This window comes from Ochlerotatus camptorhynchus, unplaced genomic scaffold (assembly GCF_037179485.1).
Source record: "Ochlerotatus camptorhynchus isolate MF236.1 unplaced genomic scaffold, CSIRO-AGI_Acam_v1.1 ptg000150l, whole genome shotgun sequence".
In the NCBI taxonomy this organism is placed as follows: Eukaryota; Metazoa; Arthropoda; class Insecta; order Diptera; family Culicidae; genus Ochlerotatus; species Ochlerotatus camptorhynchus.
Genome location: NW_027040640.1, coordinates 3,970,129 through 3,993,461, shown reverse-complemented (window position 1 = coordinate 3,993,461; position 23,333 = coordinate 3,970,129). Strand labels below are relative to the sequence as shown.

At 42.2% G+C, this 23,333-nt stretch overlaps 2 protein-coding genes across 6 annotated transcripts in view; one reads left to right on the top strand and one right to left on the bottom strand.

Moving 5' to 3' along the window:
• LOC135701164 (uncharacterized) overlaps positions 1-22,444 on the top strand; it is a 65,120-nt gene extending 42,676 nt beyond the window's left edge. For all 5 annotated transcript variants that reach the window (XM_065221901.1, XM_065221900.1, XM_065221902.1 and 2 more), the window contains one exon: positions 15,340-22,444. In XM_065221901.1, the coding sequence (XP_065077973.1) occupies positions 16,045-20,928 (4,884 nt within the window). In that variant the 5' untranslated portion in view covers positions 15,340-16,044 and the 3' untranslated portion in view covers positions 20,929-22,444. The remainder of the gene's footprint in view (positions 1-15,339) is intronic.
• Positions 1-23,333, bottom strand: part of LOC135701176 (zinc finger protein 84-like) — a 271,564-nt gene that overhangs the window by 173,209 nt on the left and 75,022 nt on the right. The gene's annotated exons all lie outside the window — the stretch shown is intronic.

Here is a 23,333-nt window from a genome sequence, read left to right as displayed (position 1 = left end):
TTGCATCTTTCCATTCGCAAGAATTTTGCAAAAAGGACAAATGAAATCGAGCGCTTATCGATACCTGAAACACTCAAGGTTTCAACCCTCTCTATGTTTCTCAATTGCGTACAATTGAATGTTTCTGCTCAAATCCCAACACAAAGATCTACTGACTGGTTATCTACAATATGACTGGTTTACAACGCCCTTGATTGACTTCTGACCGACTTGAAGACACGCGTTAATAAATCCTTCAAATAGCCCCCGGTGCCGTAAAGCTAGTCTAAACAAGAATGGCCGCATTACCTTGACAATTCGCCTTTTCGGTCACTCTGTAACTCTTTAATCCTACACACTTAGAAATAACTAATTTTACACATGACGGAATCCATCTTTGACTTAAAAGATGAGACGTATACAAACATGTCATGTAATATTAAGTGCTCCGAGACTGAAAAGTCCGTTGCTCGACGAAAAGTCCGTTGCTCGACGAAAAGTACGTTTGATTGAGCTGTCTGTTATGACACAAATTTATGTATGGTGAAAAGCGAACGTCAGTCTGTGCGTGAAACATGTTAGACATTTCCTTAACCTTTCACTCCAGTGAAAAATCTAGAATTCTGGCAACCCCACATCAATCCTTTACGTTTGACAGTAGGCAACATCACGGGCCTTATGCATCCCATGCAAGATACTGCATGAAGAGACGGCGGCTCGCTGGTACCATGGTGGAGTGAAGAGATAAGACAAAATCCGCTATAGATTTCAAGCACAGATTGACCGATGAATTGTTGTCACAGGAGTAAAGAGTTACAGAGCCGCCCTCAACGTCAATACTAATACGTTATTTCAAAACTGCTCAGGTATAATCCTTTCAGATCGGTCACAACTGAACGTACTCAAAAATGGGTAAACTATGTTGGGAGTGACAAGTTGACAAATGGACAACATTGGTATGGACCCAACCGACGTTGTTCAATTGTTAACCTCTCACTCCCAGCATAGTTTACCATTTTTTTGATAGGTTCAGTTTTGACCGATCAGGGTGGAATTTTATCTAAACTTGGGTAGTTTTCAAACAGCGTGTACTGAACATGCACCCAAATATCTGCTTTTCTTTATTAAGGGCCAATGTCACAAACTTAAACACTGACTTTTCCACGAATTTTTTTAGAATGAAAACTCGTTCAAGTAAGCCACCACGATAGTTGTGTATAGGAAAAGTCCCCATAGCTGATAGAATTGTTGGGTTACATGGATTGGCTTTGAATTACAAGAAATTTACGAAAGAAACCATTGCTCAGTGTCGAATCACGAAAATTTAATATTGACAGATCGATGTCCGACTATACCAGTTATACCACTGAAGCAACACAAATGTGCATTCTATACGATTTAACTTAAACATAATGCTATTAAACTGTAGAAATTTACGATACTGTCTGAACATTGTTATACGACTTCTGGTTATCTGGGCGGGAAATCGGGAAAAAGCCAGAAATTCTAAATCACCAGGAGAAGTCCGTGTATTTCGATGATGAACCGGGAAAAAATTTACTTCGTCCTCTCTTTGGAAAATAATAATCTTCTCAACTACTAGATTTTCCGGATACAATCACTTTGAAAAACTTATTCGATAATGTTGATGAAAATTCCAAAGGAATTTTAATAATGCGTTTATTTTTCCAGGCTCATTTGCTGTAGCTTTGCGGAGCCGATATTCATTGTTTGCATAACAAAATTACTTAAAACTAACGTTAATAAACCGGAGGTCGATTACTCGCGGCTATCTCAATGTTAGGGATAACAAATTGTAACAAATGGATGGCAGGGTAGGGATTGAGAACACAAGGTTTGGAGATCAATGTGCTCTTGATCTCAAACTAAGCGACATACTGATGAAAAAGACAAACATGGGGATACACCAATGGGCAGCTAACAACTTGGGGGAACACAAGATGACACATACTACTAAATTCTCAGATCTATCTGTTTTAAAAACACATAAATTAAATTCAAATAGTCGAAATCTCGGCTAGCCAAGCTATCTCTAAACGGGTATCGCGGGTTGTTTTCCTCGGGCCCTGAGGGATGTGAACATTTTCAAGTTTCTTGGACTTGAAGAAAACTCCTTCATTTATGATTTTATCAACAATATTTCGATGAGAATATCTAAAGAATGCTCTATATCTATATGCTTATTTAGCAGGCGTGATGGAACCTCGCTCGCGAGTTTGAAATGAGCCTAGTGTAATATTTTTTCTGAGGAGTAGAATACCTACTGCCAAATCATTCCACTGAGCTTCAGAGCTTGTGAGCGAAGGGGGATAAAATGAGAATGAGGAGGTTTGCTGCCATTCAGGTTCATTTTCATTTCTATCACACGCTCTTACTCTCACTCTGGGTGAACTCTGAGCTTCTTGCGTCGAACAAAAAAGTCACCCGGAGTCTCGAAAAGTGCACCTCACGTCAAATCATCCTCTCGCTGAAGTTCACTCTTCCTCTCTCTCTCGAGCAGTTTTCGTTTACTTCTTCCATATTCCTGCCGCCACTCACTCGAGGTGAGGGCCGGCTAAACTCGCAGGACGAGAGTGCCTTAAAACCTCCAGTGAGTTTGAGGAGTTTTAAGCAAGCCTGTTATTTAGAGATTTCTATTGAATCTAAAGGAATTCTGAGAAGTATCCAAATGTAAATAAGAAGAACCTCAACAAAAATATAAGGATTGCTTTCAAGCTCTAAAAACCTCATGATTCCTATTGAAATCAAAGTATAATTCATAGGAATCTGCGAAGAGAGCATTATATTAATACTGAAGGGAATTCCAAGGTAGTTCTGAAGAGAATCCCAACACAATCCTGAAGAGAATTCTAGGAGCATTATAAATAAATTATGTAGAGAAATATCACGGGAGTTCGAATTTTAGAAATTTGGAAAAACATTCAGGGAATGGTTAGACAAATTGAATAGGAACTATGAGCAAAATTTGGGGTGCAATTTATGGAGAATTTCAAAAGAATTCTGAAAAGAACTCCAAGAAAATTTGGACTAGAATTCAAAGGTAAATATGAGGTTAATTCAAATACAAATGAATTGAATGAAATTCAAGTATGTGCAAAGGAAAATTGCAAGATATTTTTGCGTAGAATTCCAGGATAATTCTGGAAATGTCGAGGTTAGTTCCAGAAGAATGTTAAGCAGTATTCCAAAGCAATTAAAAATAGTGTTTCTCATGAGTATTCTATGGTACTATAATTCAAGTGTTCTAAAAGAATTAAAAAAGAGCGTTTCAATGGAATTCCGTGCAGTATGTTAGCGCGATTCCTAAAAGCATTTCAATGAAACTTAAAAGAAGAATTCCATAAGAATTCCGAGGTTCACTTTGAAGAATTCCTGAGCAGAAATCAATTGCATACTTATAATTCAAGCAGTGTTGGGAAAATATCAAAAAATCAAGTCTCATCAATGCCCAAGATCACGCATGATTTTCGTAGACCAAAATCAACAAGCAAACAGGTTGATTTTGCAAGCTGCGATGTCGCAGCTCGGAATATCAAGCTAACAAAACTCACCAGCTGCAAATCTCAACAAGCTGGGTGAGATTGAGTTTTATGATTTTTGCTTTACACCCGAACGCAACCGAAACTTTCATAACGGCAGGCAGCAGTCACTTCGTGTCTGCCATCGTTGTGAATAGTCGTGAATGGTGAATGTTAATAGTCTCGCAATATCAAAAGAGCTTGTAAAATCAATATCAAGCATGATTTTTTGTTCCAATATCACGCGCGATATTGAGAGCGTATGAGAGCGGAAAAAATATCATTTGAATGACGATTTTGCCAACACTGAATTCAAGACTCAATTCCATTGAAGTTTTAGGAGAATATTTGCATAACGCTAAGGAAAATTCCAATACAATCTTTAGGAGAATTCTAAGGGAAATCCAAAGAGTTTGTAGACAATTCCTAGAGAGAATGAAAACAATATTGATGGAATACTAAAGAAAGTATCGAGACTAGAGAAAAGTACCGAAAAGAGTTATCAAGATCCTAGAACCAGAAAGAAAATCAAGATCCAAGAAAGTTTTCAAGATTTCGAGACTTTGGAAACTTTGTGAATTATCATGATTAGAAGAGATTTTAATATCTCATATCATCAAGACTCTGTGACTCTGAAAATCTAAATACCGAACTCTTTAACTTCTAACTTAAAATAAATCAAATGTCTGAGACAAAACATTCATAAATTTCCAATATCTTGTACTCAAACAAGTTTGTGAAACCATAAGACATTCAAAATTCCAGACTCTGGGACATTGCTATTTTTTATGTCAGACTTAATTTTTGGTGTTCTGTAGTCTAAAGTGTACTCAGCCTAAATCTCCCCTAAAATTCGCACGCACAAGACCAATTTAGCGAACTGCAATTTCCTAACGAACAGATTAATTTCAAGCAAGCGCTAATCAAATAATTTTCTCACTCCCCAAAAACAAACTAAGCGTAATGTGGAACTCGGAAATTTTCCCCACCTTGAAGCATCCCAATCATTCCACACTTTATACCAACAATGATCTCACGTGTACACTGCACCGGAGGTACCACAACACACCAGTGATGATCCCGTAGCCCCACGCTCAAACTTTCCACGCGGTCATTCCTCCAGCTTTTGTGCCGGGGATGATGATGGAAATAGGGGCGTTTTGAGATGGTAAATTTCTGTGAAAGACGATGAGCAGCGGGCTACCGAGCGAAAATGAGAGACGAAACACACTCCCGAAAACACCTCTTCATTACTGTTTGCACCCATTGTATTGGGTGTTGTTAACCAGTAGTGGCTGAAGAGCGGTCGAGGGGGGGGGGGGGCACGGTGTACACGATCCTACATAGAGGTACGTGTATCATCGCATCTCATTAACAAGCGCTAAAATTACATGTTAGGCTAGCGGAAAATATCTGTTTGATTGAATAGGTGGATTAATTAACGCCTTTCGCTATGGGCCCCGGCTGGGCTGAGAGGCAAAACGTGAAGTCTTATGAAAGGTGCCATGAAAACCGAGCTTGACGAAATGGATGGATTTTTTTTTTTAGGATGGAGAATCGAAGATGAAACCATGCATAAATTATAGCTGAGTGTGTGTTGTTTATAGAATATTTAGAGATGATTATTTTTGGGAAAATGTTTACGAAGATTGATCGGAAGTTGTATATTGGACAATATTGGGAAAATCTCGCTACTCTTGAATGCAATTAGCGAGGTTGCGGTACAACATGGCAACTGAAAAGCTGTTAAACAGTTTTTTTATGAAAGTTCCAACCCGCAAAATAACAGAAAACTAGACAAGATAACAGTTTTTATGGTAATGGAGTTCAAGTGAATCTCCAACTGATATCGAACATTCAAGTCGTTGTTTACCAGAACTAAATGTAAGCCTCCAACTTTACTGATCGAGGTCCAATCCAAATCCACTTATTTAAACACCTATCTCTCCTAACACTCCGCATCGGGTCATGAAAACCGGACTAATTCCTTTCAGCACAGAAACGGAATCAAATCAAAGACCCAGAGCAGTTACCACCAGCATCCAACATGACCCCTCTTCTCATCTAAAGCCGAACCGAATAGATTGGCTAAACATCTCCTATGTATATCTCGTGGACGAGATGAGGCGAAAGTAAGCGCAAACATTTGCGACCACCAACCCCACCACTTGGTGGGTGGGTGGTACACTGCCAGCTGGCTCTACACTAGATATACCAACAACAACGCCAACAACGACGACGACGACGTCGGTCGGAGGTGGAAGGCGGTGCGTGACTTTATCATGTCAATCGCGTCCATCGAAGGAATGGGAATGACTTCGAACCGACGCGACGCGTCGTAGCTTATGGGCTTCTTGACTCGAATTCAAATCGAATGATGCGATGGGACTGGACTGGGTAGTGAAAGGAAGGCACCTCTTCGCGGAGAAGAGGTTATTGGCCATCATGGAGAAGACGCGGTCGGCACAGCCGGGTGTGCGATCACCGGTCGTTTATTGGTTTTTAGCTTCGCGCATTCTCGCTCTTTGCGCCTTTCGGTATTCCACTGCTGCAACGCGGGCGACACGGGGGGTGCATGCCCCGGTATTCTCTTCGGCTCTCTTCGAATCCAGTTTTAATTCATTAGAGAAATTGAAAAATGATTCCCGGGTGTTGGAAATAAAATAAAGATTAAGATTTGTTTAACCTTCTTTAGCTGCCCCGAGGCTTGGGGTGTAGAGGTTGACAGAGGGAGGAAAGGAATTTTGATTCACACCTTGTTTTCGATGTAGGCGCAGAGACGTACACAGCCAAATGCGATGGGGGTAAACTGAAAAGGTTGTCCGCAACAGAAAAAAACATTAATTCTCGAGTAACATTTGGAAAGGGCCTATCGGCTTTTGTTAACAAATCTTATGAGGCCCTTTTTACGCAAACCGAAGTACGCCCACGTAAACCCAGATCACTATCGGGAAGAGGAGAATTTTCCCACCCCTCCGATGATATTGTTGGTTTGCAAAGGCGAGCTCCGATTCACGCGAAAGGAGTATTACAAAATTTGATTACAAAAACAGATATTTAAAATGTTACGCGAGAGTTATGTATGTCATATGAAGTATGTAGATCATGTTCGGAAAATTACCTATACTTGAATTGTATTTTTCACTAGGGGTATGCAGTATTAAACCTCAAAATTAGCGAAACATAACGATATTTTGGCCTCAAGCCTCTAAGAACTCCCACAATTTATGTTTTGTAAACGTGTGCTTCTGTAAAAACGTATGAATTTAAATGTTCACCAAATTTATTAAAGAATTATCCATAATCATACATTAAGCTCTGATCCATTTCGCCTAATTTACTAGCATCTCGAGAGTATACCCCATTGGACATAAATACGTTTGTCATATGGACGTTAGGCATAAAAGCTCATGCTATTAAATATTTATATATGTTCCCAACAAATTATCGTCTATTGAATAAACGGCTTCTTGACGTATATTATTACGTAGTTGTATTATTTTAATAATAACTTCTGTTCAGGCTTTGTTCACATAAATCTGGAGAATTTATTCAACCACAACACACATTGAACTACTTGGTGTTGTAAAAGGTATGTCGAGAAGCTTTTATTTGACTTATATTGTAACAGAGCTTATTCGATAACATTTTTGATTATTCGGCGTTTATTAGACATCACTGCTTCCCCCTTAAAACAGTGTTGATCTGTATACACTTAAAAAAAAAAAAAGAAAAATCAGATTGACCGCCCACGGTTGCTGCTCTGTTATTACCAGATCAGCTGCAATTACACAGAGAACCAACAGATGATGTTTGGGACTAACATTCATCCTCAATGTGTAAGAACTGGAGATCTAATATTTAGCAATACCAGCGCCGACCGTGTCCGAATGCAGGTCAACTAGGGAATGGGAAGGAATGTGTTGACGTGGTACTCGCTGTGAAGGAAACCGAGAAATCCTCTGCGCTTCCACGAGAAATCACTGGGATGTTGGATGTGGGGAAAGGTTGCACGCACACGCAGGAATCGTTTTTTGGGAAGTCGAGAAATTTTCCAACCCGAAAAATTCCTTGACCGGACCGGGAATCGAACCCAGCCACCTCCAGCATGGTCTTGCTTTGTAGCTGCGCCTTTACCGACTGAGCTAAGGGAGCCCCCTTCAGAAGTTTATTCATCATCCTCTAAAGTCGGTCTGCAACAATGTTCCACACCGGTTCCATCTCTTTCCTGCCGATGATAGGCCGTTGTTTTTACAGCACGATAGGCTAGGTTTCTGGTCTGCCTTTGAGGGCATTGTAAAACCCTAAAACACAGGACTTTTATCATCCTATGAGCATAACACACCAACACCCGCCACCTCCCGCGTCATCTTCAATCCGATTTATCCTTGCGATTTCAAACCATAACATTCAAGGTGTCAGAAATACCGGGTTGCCGGGATGGGTACTTTACAAACAATCGCAGCTTGCTCTATGACCGGCACTTGCGGCACAGTGATAAAAAAGATGACCCAAGATTGGTGTGCAGTTACGCAATAAGTAAACAACAACACACATCGATGAACAGCTCATGAACTTCTTCGGGGTAGAAATGACGGCGAGTTGAAAGTATGCTTATACTTTCTGGGGCACCATATATTAGCTTATTGCGTGCTCTCAACTTAGTATTCTAGATGCACTACCACAGTCATTAATTGAGAGCCTTCGATACGTGTACCATTCTTGCATTAGTAGCCAGTATTTTACGATCGCTAATGGCCGCCACAATCTGGCTGAGTTTCTGATAGGGAACATAAGATTTGAAGTTTGGCTTGTGTCGATTGACGTGTGAACAATCGAATTTGAACGTTTACACGTCAAACGACACAACCCATATGTTCCCTACCAAAAACTCAGCCAGATTGTGGCAGCCATAAGCCCTCGTAAAATGCTGGATAATTGTGTCAAATACAGTCATACTCTATGCTCAGGGAAGTCGAGAAATTTTCCAGCCCGAAAAATTCCTAGACCAGAACGGGAATCGAACCCAGCCACCACCAGCATGGTTTTGCTTTGTAGCTGCGCCTTCAACAACTGAGCTAGGGGAGGCCCTCTGAGCTCTGATCACGTCTACCTAAAGCAGAAGTAAAGCCATTGGTCCCCGTTCATTCGTTGACGGGTCAATAGGTAGGATCCAGGTTCGAGAGCTGCCTCCCTTGGTACTCAGTACGGAAAACAAGATCGACGGAAAATAAATCAAGGAAAAAAAAAAGAACCCTAAAACATCAATTAAAGTATCATAATTTATGTTGTTACTGAAGATAAGTTCACTCCAGAAATATTATGTACAAAGAGTAAAAGTGAATAAGGAGGAAGATAAAGCTGGTTATATTTTACAACGTTTTGCAATTCTTGAGAAGGTTCCTTGGCATACTTTAATAAATTCTCAATGCTATACCATCGGAATTTCCAAGGAACTCTCATCAGAACTATCATGCAATTCTTCTCGGAACTTATTTAGATTATTCAAAAGAAGTTGAATTTTCTTCAGAACTACCTACAAATTGTAATTGTGGGTGTCAGCGTTACAGGAAAATTATGAAAGCACCAGTTTATAACCAAACTCGAAGACCTAGATGTCCAACACCTTATGAAGTTATTATGTTAACGAGCACCGACTTCAATCTGGACAGCGACGATATCTTTAGCAACGGATCATGCACTGTTAATGTTAATGCCATAAAAAGGTTATCTTCCATTTAATTCCATTTAATTAATTTGGTATTCATACGTATTTCGACCACAATGTACAGTCTTCATCAGTGTCATTCCCACTAAAGAACTAATCAAAATCTAACCCCCTGAAGTACTCATCCCTAGGTAAAAAAGTCAAGTTCACAGGTATAAAAATGAAACTACAATGTGTTGAATCGGAACCTACCTAACTAATAAAAACCAAAGGCCAATTTGGAGAATCCAGAACATCTTATACACATGGAATTTAAACGTAAATGATGTGCATAATCTATATGAACTTTTTTGAAGATTATTCGTTACGAAGGGCCTTGTGAACCTGTTTCGAGTTCTTTCGCAACTCTTGGTTGATCGGGTAGATTATTTGATCTGAACTCCAGGACAATTTGGAGAACCTTGAGCATCTTATAAACATCAAAATAGATTATAAGTGATGCGCAAAAATTCAATGAACATATTTGAGTAGGTTTCATCACAAAGTATGTCGTGCAGGCCTTGGTTGATCCAGTATATGAAATAGTTTGAACTCCAGAACAATTTGGAGAACCAAAAATATCTTATACACATTAATATGAAACGTTTATGTTGTTCATAATCTCTGTGAAACAATTTGAAGATATTTCGATACTAAGGGCCTCACATCAATCGTTGTTGATCTGGTAGATAATTTTATCTGGACTCCAGGATAATTTGGAAAACCATCTTATATACCTCTAAATAGGTTATAAGTGATGCGCAAAAACTCAATGACCTTGTTTGGACAGGTGTGAGAATGCCGTGCAAGTCTTGGTTGATCCAGTACATCAAATAGCATGAACTTCTGAACATTTTGGAGAACCTAGAACATCTTATACACATGTAATTTGAACGTAAATGATGTGAATAATATACTTTTTGGGAGATTATTTGTTACGAAGGGCCTTGTCATGGTTTATTAAGTATATCATTTGATCTGAACTCCAGAATAATTTAGACGTCCTAGAACTTCAAAAAAATCTCCCCGTTTATTTGTATGTATTTGTATTTAAATAGTCGTTAAAATCAGGCTTGATGGAGCCTCGCTCGCGAGTTTAAAATGAGCCGAGCGTAGCATTTTTCTGAGGAGTAGAATTCCTACTACCAAATCATTCCACTGAGCTTCAGAGCTTGTGAGCGAAAGGGGATAAAATGAGAGTGAGGTTTGCAGCCATTCATGTTCATGTTTTCTATCACACGCTCTTACTCTCACTCTGTGTGAACTCTGAGCTTCTTGCGTCGAAAAAAAAAGTCATCCGGAGTCTCGAAAAGCGCACCTCACGTCAAATCGTCCTCTCGCTGAAGTTCACTCTCCCTCTCTCTCGAGGAGTTTTTGTTTACTTCTTCGGCCACTCACTTGAGAGAGAGTGTTTTAAAACCTCCAGTGAGTTTGAGGAGTTTCAGCATGTCTGCTTAAAATATGCTTTAGAAGAAATTGAGACTGAAAGGGTTAAATTTACCTGGAGTTTTTCTCACAGTTACCTTGAAACTCTTTCCACAATTGTATCTTCGGAATCGTGTACCTCGTCTAATTTAGCATAGTATAATGTACGTAAATTAAACGATGCATATACGATCCCGCGGATATAGCACACATAAGTCAAGTAATACAGTAGCCAAAACTCTCATGGAGTTCTTCCCATAGCTCCCTTGGAATGTTTCACTGAAATACCTTGGTGTCATCCCTAGAAGTAATTCTAAAGTTTCATCAACATCCCTTTGGAATTTTCATTAAAAATCTCTTAATAGTTCTTCAAAGTGATTGTATTCTGAAAATCTTAGTCACATTTATGAACACAAAGAGGTACCGTTCTTAGTGGATGGAGTTTTTGCAGGTATTATTTTTATCTGGATTCCTTGATTCCTGATTTTTGGTGATAAAACCATTTGTGGTTAGTATTGTTACTACCAAAGATCAGGTAGCTAGGAATAGGGAAAAGAGAATGCCGCCTAAAACTTCATCCGCAAACAACGGTAGGTACCTCTCTGTATATAAAACAAGGACTAACGGTCTTGACTTATTTTACCCAAGTAACAAATAAGGTTTTATGAGGGTTCTATAGACCATGATTTATTTATTTAACCACCATCTTTGGCATTTTAGCCATACAGACTGTTTAAAGTGACTTAATCCTATTCTTAAAAACTGGTCTACTTATATTAAAATCAAAAACATCACACACATCATTAAACAGTCTGCAACTTCTATCGAGAGGATTGTTATAACCGTAAGCAGTACGATGTTCGAGAGTCCACAGAAAGTAATAGTTGCGTAGACGGCGAGCTGGAGTGTGGAAATTGATGTTCCCGAGCAAACAACTGCAGTCAATATGATTACTAATCATGTCAAATATGAACATCCTCTGGAGAAAGACTCGGCGATTTGTTAGTGTTTGCAGTCCAATAAGCGCACATCTATGTTCGTAAGGAGGTAAGCTATCTGGATGTGTCCACGGCAGACGTCGTAATGCAAACTTTATAGACTGTTTCTGGATTCTCTCGATGCGCAGTACATGATCAGCATGATATGTAGCGGAAATTTGCACTCCATATTCAAGAACACTGCGGACCATAGAGCTGTACAGCGCTTTCAGGACGTACACGTCGTCGAATTGTGCAGTATTGCGGCGCAAAAATCCTAGCATGGAGTTGACCTTTGCAACTGTCATGGATATGTGCTCGTTAAACCATAGTTTGCTGTCCAAAATGAGCGCAAGATCCTTAATGGCATTAACCCTTTCCAGCGGCGATTGATTCATAGAGTAATCAAAAATGATCGGAGAGTGCGAGCGGGTAAGGGTAATCACTTTGCATTTGGCAGCATTGACTTGCATTCCATTCATCTGACACCAGGATGACAATCGCTCTATATCAGCTTGTAGTGCGCAACAATCCACGATCGATTTGATCGCACGGTACAGCTTAAGATCATCCGCATATAGTAACTTACAGGAACTTAGCATATCACACACGTCGTTAATAAACAGAACGAAAATGAGAGGTCCTAGGTGACTCCCTTGTGGAACCCCCGATGGTATATCGAATACCTCGGATCTGGAATCACGTACCTTAACGAAAGCCTTCCTGGATGATAAGTATGATTTCAACCAACAAACGATCCACGGTGGAAGACCAAGGCGGTTTAGCTTCATAATGGCTAGTTCGTGAGGGACTTTGTCAAAAGCCTTAGAGATGTCATTGTAAACGGAGTCCACTTGCTGACGCTTCTCGATGCTACCTATAAGAGTGTTCGTGTAAGTCATCAAGTTAGAGACTGTCGAGCGCTTTTTCATGAATCCATGCTGAAACTCTGAGATTATGGGTTGAACAGCTGGATACAACTTCTCATGCAGAAGACTTTCGAGAACTTTGGCCAAGCAGTTCAGGATCGAGATAGGTCGGTAATTTTCCACTTTGTGCATGTTACCGGACTTGAAGATTGCTGTAATTGAGGCGAGCTTCCAGGCATCCGGAAAAACGCCATCCTTAAGCGATCGATTGAAAATAGATATAACGGGAGTGGCCAACGATTCTGCACAGTTCTTGACGAAAGACGGTGGAATACGGTCCGGGCCTGGACCTTTCGATGGATCGACTGAGCAAAGGGCTTTGAGAATAGCGTATTGACTGAAGATGAGCTGCTGCAGGTGAATGTCGTATCTTGGTAGCTGATCAATGTATTGCTGCGGTGGAGGAGTTTGATCGGGTTCGAAAACACTTCGGAAAAGTCTGCGAAAAGGTCAGCAGAAGCGGTGTCGGTGGTGGAGCTTCTACTACCGTAGGGGACGTCCACGGGAATACCAGCTGATCTTTTCCGAGAGTTGATAAAAGACAAGAACGACGATGGATTTTCCTTGAAATCCCTCTGGAGGTTGTCGACGTACTCACGAAAGCGAGCTTCATGCAAACTATTATACTCTGCTTCTATTAGCTGCACCGTATAATTGTTTGCTGCGGTCCGGGAACTAAAGTAACGTTTTCGAGCTTTACGCAGACGGTTACGCAGATTACGCAATTGCGGATTCCACTAAGGTTGTTGGAATTGCAAACAAGACTTAGACTTGTGAAATGCTTCAAAACCATGATAATAGTACGTTTAGACTACAGAGTTATAACGGTTGTCAAATAATTACAATACAGAAACCACTATCAAGATAGTGCTATAACATGTTATAACTCTGTAGTCTGAACAAGGCATAAAACGGCAATTCCCGGCGTTTTCCCAGTTTACTCACCTCGCTGTCTCGATATCCCAATTTACTCACCTTGCTGAGTACTCAATATCAACCTTTTCTGTTATTGGACATAAACTGCCCAGGAAACAACTAAAGGCCCAAACGCAATGTGGACGGAAGCGGTACGGAAATGGCAAGTTTGACAGTTGTCACAAATGATATCAAGATGCCTAACCGAAGTTGATTTGGTTCCAACTAGTTTTCAATCCGACAAGTAGGCTTACTCAGCTTACCGCTTCTGTTTTCGTTGCGCTTGGACCTAGGGGAAGTACAACTTGATCTGAAGTAATATTTGGTGTAAAAATTGCCCATATTGGTAGTTATTATAGTTTTCAGTATAAATATTAATGATATTACCTGTCAAGCGAAAAGCTACAAAGCTGAGTGGTGCGAAGACGGACCTCAAAATTGAACCACTTTCGAGCTGTCAAATCGAACCACTTTTTTTATCATTGTGGTTCGTTGAAATAGATAGAAGTATTGTTATCGTTCAAAATAAAAAATAAATATTTTTCAGTAATGTTTTTGATCTTTGTAAAATTCGTGATTCGAAACGACTCAATGGGGGATTAGGCCGCAGAGGCTCTCTACCATATTTTGTTTGTTGATTTCAAATTCAATTTAAAAAATGTCTCACCTTTGCTTTGCAATATTTTCCAGTTCCGGCGATCGCCAATCTTCATCGTTAACAACTTTATCACTTTCGTCAATTGTTTCACTGATAAATGGACCATCATCATATGTTCGCAGTGTAGGGATTGCATTTTTATCACGATAAGCAACTGAATTCAGATGCTTTACACAATTTTTATCAAAATGAATACTGCACAACCGGTCACTGGGTTTGATTTGAAAATTGAGATCCACCTCACAGAAACTGAGCCACTCTTTTCGTACTGCTGAATCCTTGGGAAACCTGAATAGGCTTCGCTTTTCGTCGTGTCCATCTTTATAATTGCAAAAGTGAGCAAAACACTTCATTCTGAATTTTATTCCACTCCGTAAAAACTCCAGCTATGAACAATGTCAACAAACAATCACAAAGTCACGAATCGGCTCTGCACAAAAAGCCGTTTGACACTTCTCTCTACCAACCGACGGTGATGAAACGTTTATTTCAACACTACCAACATGAAGAAAATTTCACTTCGCACCACTCAGCTACAAAGTAAAAAAAAAATAACAGTGTAGCGTGTAGCTTTCACGCATACACTCAATGACGTTTCACCGTTGTTGTTTATGTTTACTGCAGCTTTCTGTTTCATCATTTTTGCCTAGATTTTCGTTTTCGATAGCTCTGATCGTTTTCGGCTTCGACTTTTGATGATAAAAACGGCACTGGACTAGGCAAGTTTCTACTAATGGTTGCCAAATTTCTGATAGTAGCGCTGTCAGCTTGTGGGCTCTAGCAGTAAAGCAGCCGTATATTTTGCCAAAAGTGGTATTTTGGTCGCATTTGCTGCTGATAACGTGCTGTTTTCCATGCTTCTTGGTTTCCTGGGTGACACAACCATTTATTTCAATTTAGAACAATTTATTTCAATTTACTTGGCTAAAATAAATGAAATACAAATTCCCGGCTTAAACTAATGATTTTGGCACAAACAATTTATTCCTCCTAAGAAACTTATACATATCCCTAGTGTTACAGTTTATTTATAAACAGCGACAATCAACTGCTCAGATTGATCTAACAACAGATCCGTCTCACGATGTTCATAGATATTCAAATCCACCCCTCCTTTCAACATCAGTCCGTTCCATTTCGCTAATTTACTCACAGTTAGCACACGATTACTTATTCTCCGCCTGTTTTCTCTCCGTTTCTTTCCTTCCAGATAAATAACCTCCCTCCCGCAATCAACGAGGGCACACCGCGACTGATCACCACCAATTTTTACGACTCGTCATCACCCGGCCCCCGTCCCGGCCCCATCAATCCCTCATCACACAGAAGAAGAAGAAAAAAGCAAAACATTCCATCTACGGGAGAAAACAACTTCACGAAAGAGGAAGGAGGAGGAGGCAGCGAGATTAATCTGCCGCGCGTCGAGGTGAAGGCATTAAATTAATTAACGGAGACCTCCTCGATCGCGCGAAGGGAGTGTCCCATCCAACAGAGAAAGAGAAAAAGAGAACACGCTCGCTACCCTCATGAGGTCGATCGGCACCTAGATTGCCCCGGATGACGACGGCGGCTTTCCCGACCCGTCACAACAGCGCACCGGAGGCCTCGTCATGAAGCGGCGACCCCCAAAACCACAACCGAAGTCACGATCGGTCGTCCTCCGTGTGATGTTCGCAGTGCCACGCGATCGGGCCACCGCCATGAGTAGCTGAATGCGGGGCGCGCACAAACTACACACAAACGCCGAAGAGAACTGAGTGCTATTCTCTTCACTATCTGTGATTAAAGCAACACACATTCCAACACCTCGCGGTTCACTAAACAAAGAAGGAAGAAGACTAGGCGAGAGGAAGGCAGAGCGACAGAGGAGAACGTTAGATTTAAGGATTTTAAGCAAACACACACTTTCACAAAAATGTCCCAAGGAAACTATGTCAGCAAATATGCCGGTGAATTTTGCAAACTGGTCGTCGAGGGGGACCTGGCCAAGATCAAGTCCAAGTTCAAGGACTTTGTCCTGGACTACCAGACGCCGGAAGATCTCAACACCCCGCTGCATCTGTCGATCATTGCTCAGCAGAATCGGAACGAGATCATGCAGTTCCTGATCGAGTCCGGTGCGGATTGCGATCTACGGAACTCGATGAACCTAACCGCTTCGGAACTGGCAATCAATCTCAACTTTCTCGACGTGACCAAATTCATGCTGGCTATCGAGTTCCGGAACCTCTCCGACTACCGGTGTTTCTATCGCTTGATTCGACGCGGATCGGTACCGTTGCTGCAGCTGTTCCTTGAGCTGAAGAGCTTCGACGTGCACCAGCAGATCCACTACGTTTCCAGCGTTTGGCACGAACTGTACGTGAAGAACGTTCAGATTTCGAAGAATATGGAAAATTTCCTGGAATATCAACTGCTCAACTACAGCTATGCATATCATCATCCACCGAATCAGAAACCGGACCGATTAAAGTTCGACAAGGAGCACGAGAACCGAATCGACCTGATCGTGGAGTACACAAAGTACCTCACCGATCACTACGCCACCGACAATCTCAACGACTTTGACGACAAGTTCCTACTCGCAATCAAAATTATCTACGACAATCTGTTCTTCATCAAGGACAAACACGAATTCGCCCATCTACCGATGCTGGAAATCGAACGGTGTCTAGCAATCTTCCTGGCCATCTTCAAGAAGACACCAGACTACGAAATCTACAAGCTGATCATCAATAAGAAGCAGCTGTTGGTGTTTCTAACGGCGATCTGCGACGAGCTAGACAAAATCAAGAAGGATCTGCTGGACAAGGAGAACCGTCTTCAACAAAAGTGGACAAACGACCTATTTCTGCATCTCATCAACTGCATTCGGGACGCAGCACCGGCCAAGTCCACCAAAGCGATCAACTCGCTATGGAAGAAGAAATGTCCACTGAAGAAGAAACTCATCTACTACATCAAAGCACGTATTAAAACCAACACAGAACTGAACTCCATCCAGGCTCGGCTGATCAATAACCTGTCCAAAAACGAGCTGGAAATGATCCGGATCGAAATGAAGACCAAGGAGTTTCTCAACCTCACACGAACTGTATCGCGAAAAAACTACGTAGTTTTCAAGCGACTCCGCAAAACCTCCGATCACCTAGCTCAGCTGTACGCCATCAAGAAGATTCTCCGCTATCTGGACGGCATCTCCCGAGTACAGCTACCGCAGTATCAAGTATCCGGAATTCTCGCGATCAAGCGAACGCTTCAAATCCTATCAGAAGTCACCAACAGTACAAAATACAGTCCCCGAATCCAGCGTAAGCTGGAGTACGTAGTCAACAAAATCCTACCGCTAAACCTGGACGTCGACTTGAAGGACTACTACGCTCCCAACGTCACCCTGTACAAACTGTGCTCGGACAAGCTGGAGAACCGGCTTATGCCGTTCGCCGAAGTGCAATGCAGTCTCAAATCCGTTCGGCGATACTTTTCCTACATCTTCGACCTGAAGATCCTGGAAGCGTACAAATGCTACCTGGGAAACGTCTTCCAACTGAAGGACCGAGTTCAGGTCAAGTCCTACAACCAGTACGTCGGTGAAGCGAATCGACTGTACTTTGAGAATCACACCCTGGATGATCTGTACTTTGAGCTGGAAGATTGTATACGAGTCGTGGAGGAACTGCAGGACACGTTCAACCAACAGCACGACGAAAAGATCTGTGATCTACTAAGGTGCGTCCATAAGCCACTAGCCAATCGGTACGAGTCGCTGCTCAAGGAGGGGAGAGACCAACTTGCCACCATCAGCTCGAACTTCAACACCAGTTTACTGTTGGGAACGGCCAATCAGGATATGGCGAAGGTCAAGCGGATCGTGCGGTCATTCCTGACCGAAAACTACCCAAAATACGACATAAGCTCCGACAGCCACCTGGTGAGCGTTAACTTTGTCCTCCAGGAGATGTTGCATCTATTCACCAACTATCTCTACCAGTACCAGATGGACGAACGGGTCGCAAAGAACTTCATCACCATGATCTGCACGTTGAATGTCGAGCGATACTTTGCGATAGATCATTTCCTACCCCCCAGAGGGAAGGAATACGAAAACCTCATCCATCAGAACTACACCAACGAGATGCTGAAAAAATTCAACCTTCAGAACCTCAGCTCGATTGAGTTTGCCGTACTACACGAACAGTTGGCGATCAACTACTACGACAACTGCTTCAACCTGGACAAAAAGTACGCAGTGTTGACGATGTTCATGAAGACGACTAACCGGCAAATCAACGATGCCATCGTCAAGCGCAATAAGCGGATGGATCGGGAAGAGTTTCAGTCCTATCTGGATAACAAACTGAAGCTGATCGGTCAGTTCCTACCGTGCAGTGACTTCAACGAAGTCACCCAGTTCATCAACGAAGCCGCTCCACACGTCGAGTTCACTTTGGAGTTCTGCCTGCTCGAGATATGCGAGATCCTCACGGATCTCAGCGTTTTCCAGGACAACTCCTACGTACTAAAGCTGCAATCATCCATCATCAGCGGACGCAACTTGCGGGAGTATCTGCTGCATGACCCATTGGTGTTCGATATGCTTACGTTGACGCACAGCACCAAGGTGAAGGTCTTCCTGAATGGGTTAATCTTCAAGAGCAACGACTTCAAGCTGTACCAACCGCCGAACAATCTGAAGGTTAACGTTAGCGATTTGGCAACGATCAACGAGAACCTCATCAACAGCTACAAGATGAAGTGGAGCTGGGTGGAACAGCAGGAACGACTGTTCAAATCGGTGGAGAACATCGATCTCAAACTGCTGCAGGCATTGACACCGGACTATGCGGACATTCGGGGGATGAGACTGGGACCGTTGCAGGAGGAGGCGCCAATTGCCGAGTACGAGATTGTAGACTATACGATTAAAAACAACCTGAAGGCGATGATCGATTTCCTGGCGGAGGACGTCCAGGCGATTTCGTTCGAGAAGCAGCAGTTCTTCCAGTACTTGCTAGTGCGAAGCTTTGGATCGATGTTCGTGGATGCCCACGTTAATCTGACCGGGCAGTATGAACGGCAGGCCACGATCCTGTACATGGCACTGTACTTTCGAGCGTATGAAATTTTCCTGGATAACGTGAAGAAGTTTGAACTGAGCATCAACCTATCCAAAATTGCCAAGTACATCAATCATGAGTTTATCGATAAGATCTCTAAGCAGATGAAGGACATCGGGTGGAGCTGCCAGGACGAAAATGGAGTCACGGTGCTCGATCAGTGCATACAGAAGGGAGACGTGCAGGCGATCAAGAAGTTGATCAAGCTGAACGTGGATGTAAATCAGTGCAATGCGGATAGTACGACGGCGCTGCACCGGGCGTGCAGTCTGGGGATGAGTGATATCGTAAGGCTGTTGATCAAGCAGAACGTCCAAATCGGGGCGGTGAATGAGGTGGATTGTTTGCCCTTGACCTACGCGGTGCAGTACGGTGAGAATGACCTCATTCCGATGTTGATCAGCGACGAGACCGATGTAGGATCGGAACAATTTGGGTTGGTCCGACGGGCGGTGAAGTATGGGAATTTGGATGCATTGAAGTTCCTGCTGGACATCCGGCACGTTGGATTGAGCGGGCGGTTGGATCAGGAAGGTAACACGTTGCTTCACCTCTGCGCGGTTTACGATCAGGTGGAGATTATGAGGTACTTGTGGGGAAGTCACACGAAGTACGTCCAGGAGAATTTGAACCGGCAGAATTGTTACTTGAAGACTGCGTTGCACGTAGGAGTGAGTTGCGATCGGTACGATGTTGTGGAGATGTTGTTGCAGCAGAAGGCGTCCGTGACGGTGACGGATCAGAGTGGATTGAACGCTGTGGAGTGGGCTTTGGAAAGGAACAGCGTTAAGATGCTGAAGTTGTTCGTTAAGTACAATTTTGGGCAGCAGAAAAGCTTAATTCCGCAGCTTCCGCTGACGATCGCTGTGGAGAAACGGAACATTAGGATGCTGAAGCTGTTGAACAAGATCGGATACGGTTTGAGTTCGGAGCCGCTATGTTTGATTAAGGCAGTGTACGCGCAGTCCGTTGAGCTGGTGAAGTACTTGGTGGAAAGTAACAAGCACTGTCTGAACTACAGGGATCCCTACGATAGCACAGCGCTTCACGTGTCGATCGCGATCGGATGCAACGAAATTGCTGCCTATCTGATCGAATGCGGGTCGGAAATCAACGCCGTGACGAAATTTGGAGATACGCCACTGCACGTGGCCGCCAAACACTGTAACATCATAGCTGCGCGGATGTTGATCCTGAAGTACGCAGCCATAGACGAGCGAAACTCATCCGGATTAACTCCGCTGGTGCAGGCCATGTATTCGAGAAATTTGGACATCATGAAGCTACTGATAGGGGCCGGGGCGAACATTGAGCTACTGAAGATTCACCTTGCCGAGATCGAGCAGATGTCGAAGATCCCAACGATCCACATGTTTGCCGACAACTACGGACTGCTAGAGTTTATGATCCTCCAGCTGCAGTACGATCCGAACGTACGGGATGGCCGAAATCAGCAGAATCTACTCCACAAGGCATGCTACAGCAACAACCTGCAGATCGTTCAATTTCTGGTTGATTGGTGCCGGGTGCAAACGGAACAGCAGGATTCGAACAGCCGAACGCCGCTGGCCATCGCCAACGAGTGCAAGAACTTCGAGGTAGCGGAGTTTCTACGCGGTAAGAAGAGGAAAAAGTCCCAGATCACCCCGCAGCGGTACTTCGATCCGACGGGGATAATGTGAGATCCGATGCCACCAGCGTTTCCTTTCCCAGTGAATTACTACCCATTTCCTTAGCCCTAGTTCCGAGACGTTGACGATTTCCGTACGCTTAAGGCAGAAGATCTTGCCTTTTAATGATAATTGCAATGGATAGTGTCTCAAGCCGTAGGATGGTCTCCGGTCGTTCAGCACCGTGTGCTGCTCCGAAGATCAACTGGCTTACTCAGAGTTTCCGTACGGAAGTCATCAACGTGAATCGCGAACTAGAAACCCCTGCCGAAAGGTGATCCCATCTGCGGAAGCTCTTCTGGAGCTGGATTCGCTGGGTTTTGATTGAAAGTTCCTCCTTTTTCGTAAGGTTATCCCAATGCGTCCCGAGGATTCATTCCACTGAATTTCTGCGGAGATCATCCGCAGAATGAACTCATTTAGGCGTTTTTTACACACTGTTTTCCCCTTGTGGAATCGTCGGTTACTTATTGCGATAACCTTACCCACTCTTAGCATTACTGAAATCTGAGTCGAATCCAGCTGTAGAACCGGGGCTTCCGGAAGTCCGGGAACAAGCCATCAGCGAGCTTTCTCCGTACATTCGAGGCAAACCTCCGTTCGTTCTAGTCAGTGTGGGATGTGTGTGAGTGCCATTCGTTTCCCAAGAGATGAACCCCGAAGATCGTCGTCTGCGAACAGAAACCAACAAGTACCAGCGAACGTTTGCCCTTGGATTTCCCACCTTCAAAATCCCCCAGAAATATCCCAGTGAGAATTTAAATCCCTGCAATCTCTTGACCAGTTCTGTAATCTCGAAATTTAAGAATTCTTTTTTTGTTTTGTATTTGTTAGTTAAAAAAATAAGAAGAAGGGAAGCTGGTAGAAATCGGAAATCTGGCAACTCTTGCCAGAGAAACAGACCGTAGTAGAAAGAGCAACATTTTATCGATATCAATGTAATATGAATATATCTCAAGAAAAAAAACTAGCTTTCTTCTAAAGGATAATCTACAACAAGCAGAAAAAAAAATAGTTTTAATCGTGATTTACTGTGTAAAAGTGTGTGAATTTGCGCATTGCATAAAAGAGATCATGGTAGAGATCAGATTTTAGGAACGCTAAAAAATTAGAGTGGAACAACATTCCTTTTGTAGTAATCGATAGCGATTGTAGTGATAAGACATTTATTTTTTTCTATAGTAACTAAGACTATGCAACAGACAAGATAAAATTACACAAATACACACATAATGTAATATGAACAAGAAATGAGAAACAGTTTTTATCGTACCTTTAAGTAACGAAACCTCGCATATATTTTCGTTCCGGCGATCGGCAGCGCCGCTCGGTCCCGATTCGATCGAATCCGAACCGTTGTCGAGTTGAAATTACTACAACAAAAAAAACCTCGCATCACAACCCTGGCAATGGTCGATTTCCGATTCTGGTACGCCGAAACGTTGACCGAAGCCGCCGTGAACGAAAACAAAAAACTATAAAATATAAATTATTTATTAGGTAGACACTTGTTATGCATGCACCAAATTTAATATAATATATTAAATTTCAATGCATCATAATGTAAAGATAAACATGCAACAGAACAAAAACAACAGCACAGCAATCAGAACGTGAGCGACAGCTGTCAATCAAAATCTGTATAGCAACATCAAAATCACACCGAACATCAAAACAACGGGGCATACAATCAATCGAGTAAATAAATAGTTTGTATAGATTGTAAGCAGACTGACTGTGCAAAAATCAACGGAAGTAGAGACATCTATCGGAGAAAAAAAGAAACAAACAGCAAGCACCTTTCGGTCCGTCAAAATTCATTCAAAAATAAGAGAAAATCAAGGCCAACTTAGTAGGAAATCTACATTTAAAAATTATCTTTATATAAAAGCTAAAAAGTCATGCAGGTGTCTCTGTTTAATGTCTAACGTTTAAAACAGAATATATATATTGATAAAATGAGAAAAACAAATGCAAAATATGCATTGGATAAAGAAAAAAAATGCCACCAGATGTCGCCCCAGTCGGAGTTGTTTTTTCGCTTTCGCGAACGATGCCGTCCTCGCCAAATGAAGTAGAACGACACTGCCTTATAGGTGCGGGTGCGATCGCCAGCGAAAAATTCAGTTTAAAAAAAATCAACACCCAAAAACACATCCGCTCCCGGTGGCGACATCTCGGGGGTAAGCCAAAAAAATCAGAAAACGCACAAAACTAAACAACATTCCAAAAGTCGAACAAAGCTTCGGTTCTCTTAAAACATTCCTCGCAAAAATCGTGTTTATGTTAAGACGAATCTATTTTCTTCTAACTTTTTAGGAAAAACTAAAAAAAACAATCGAACAAAAAATGTATACGTTATTTTAAATCAACGGAGAACAAACATCACACACCTTCACATTCAACAATGTAACGCA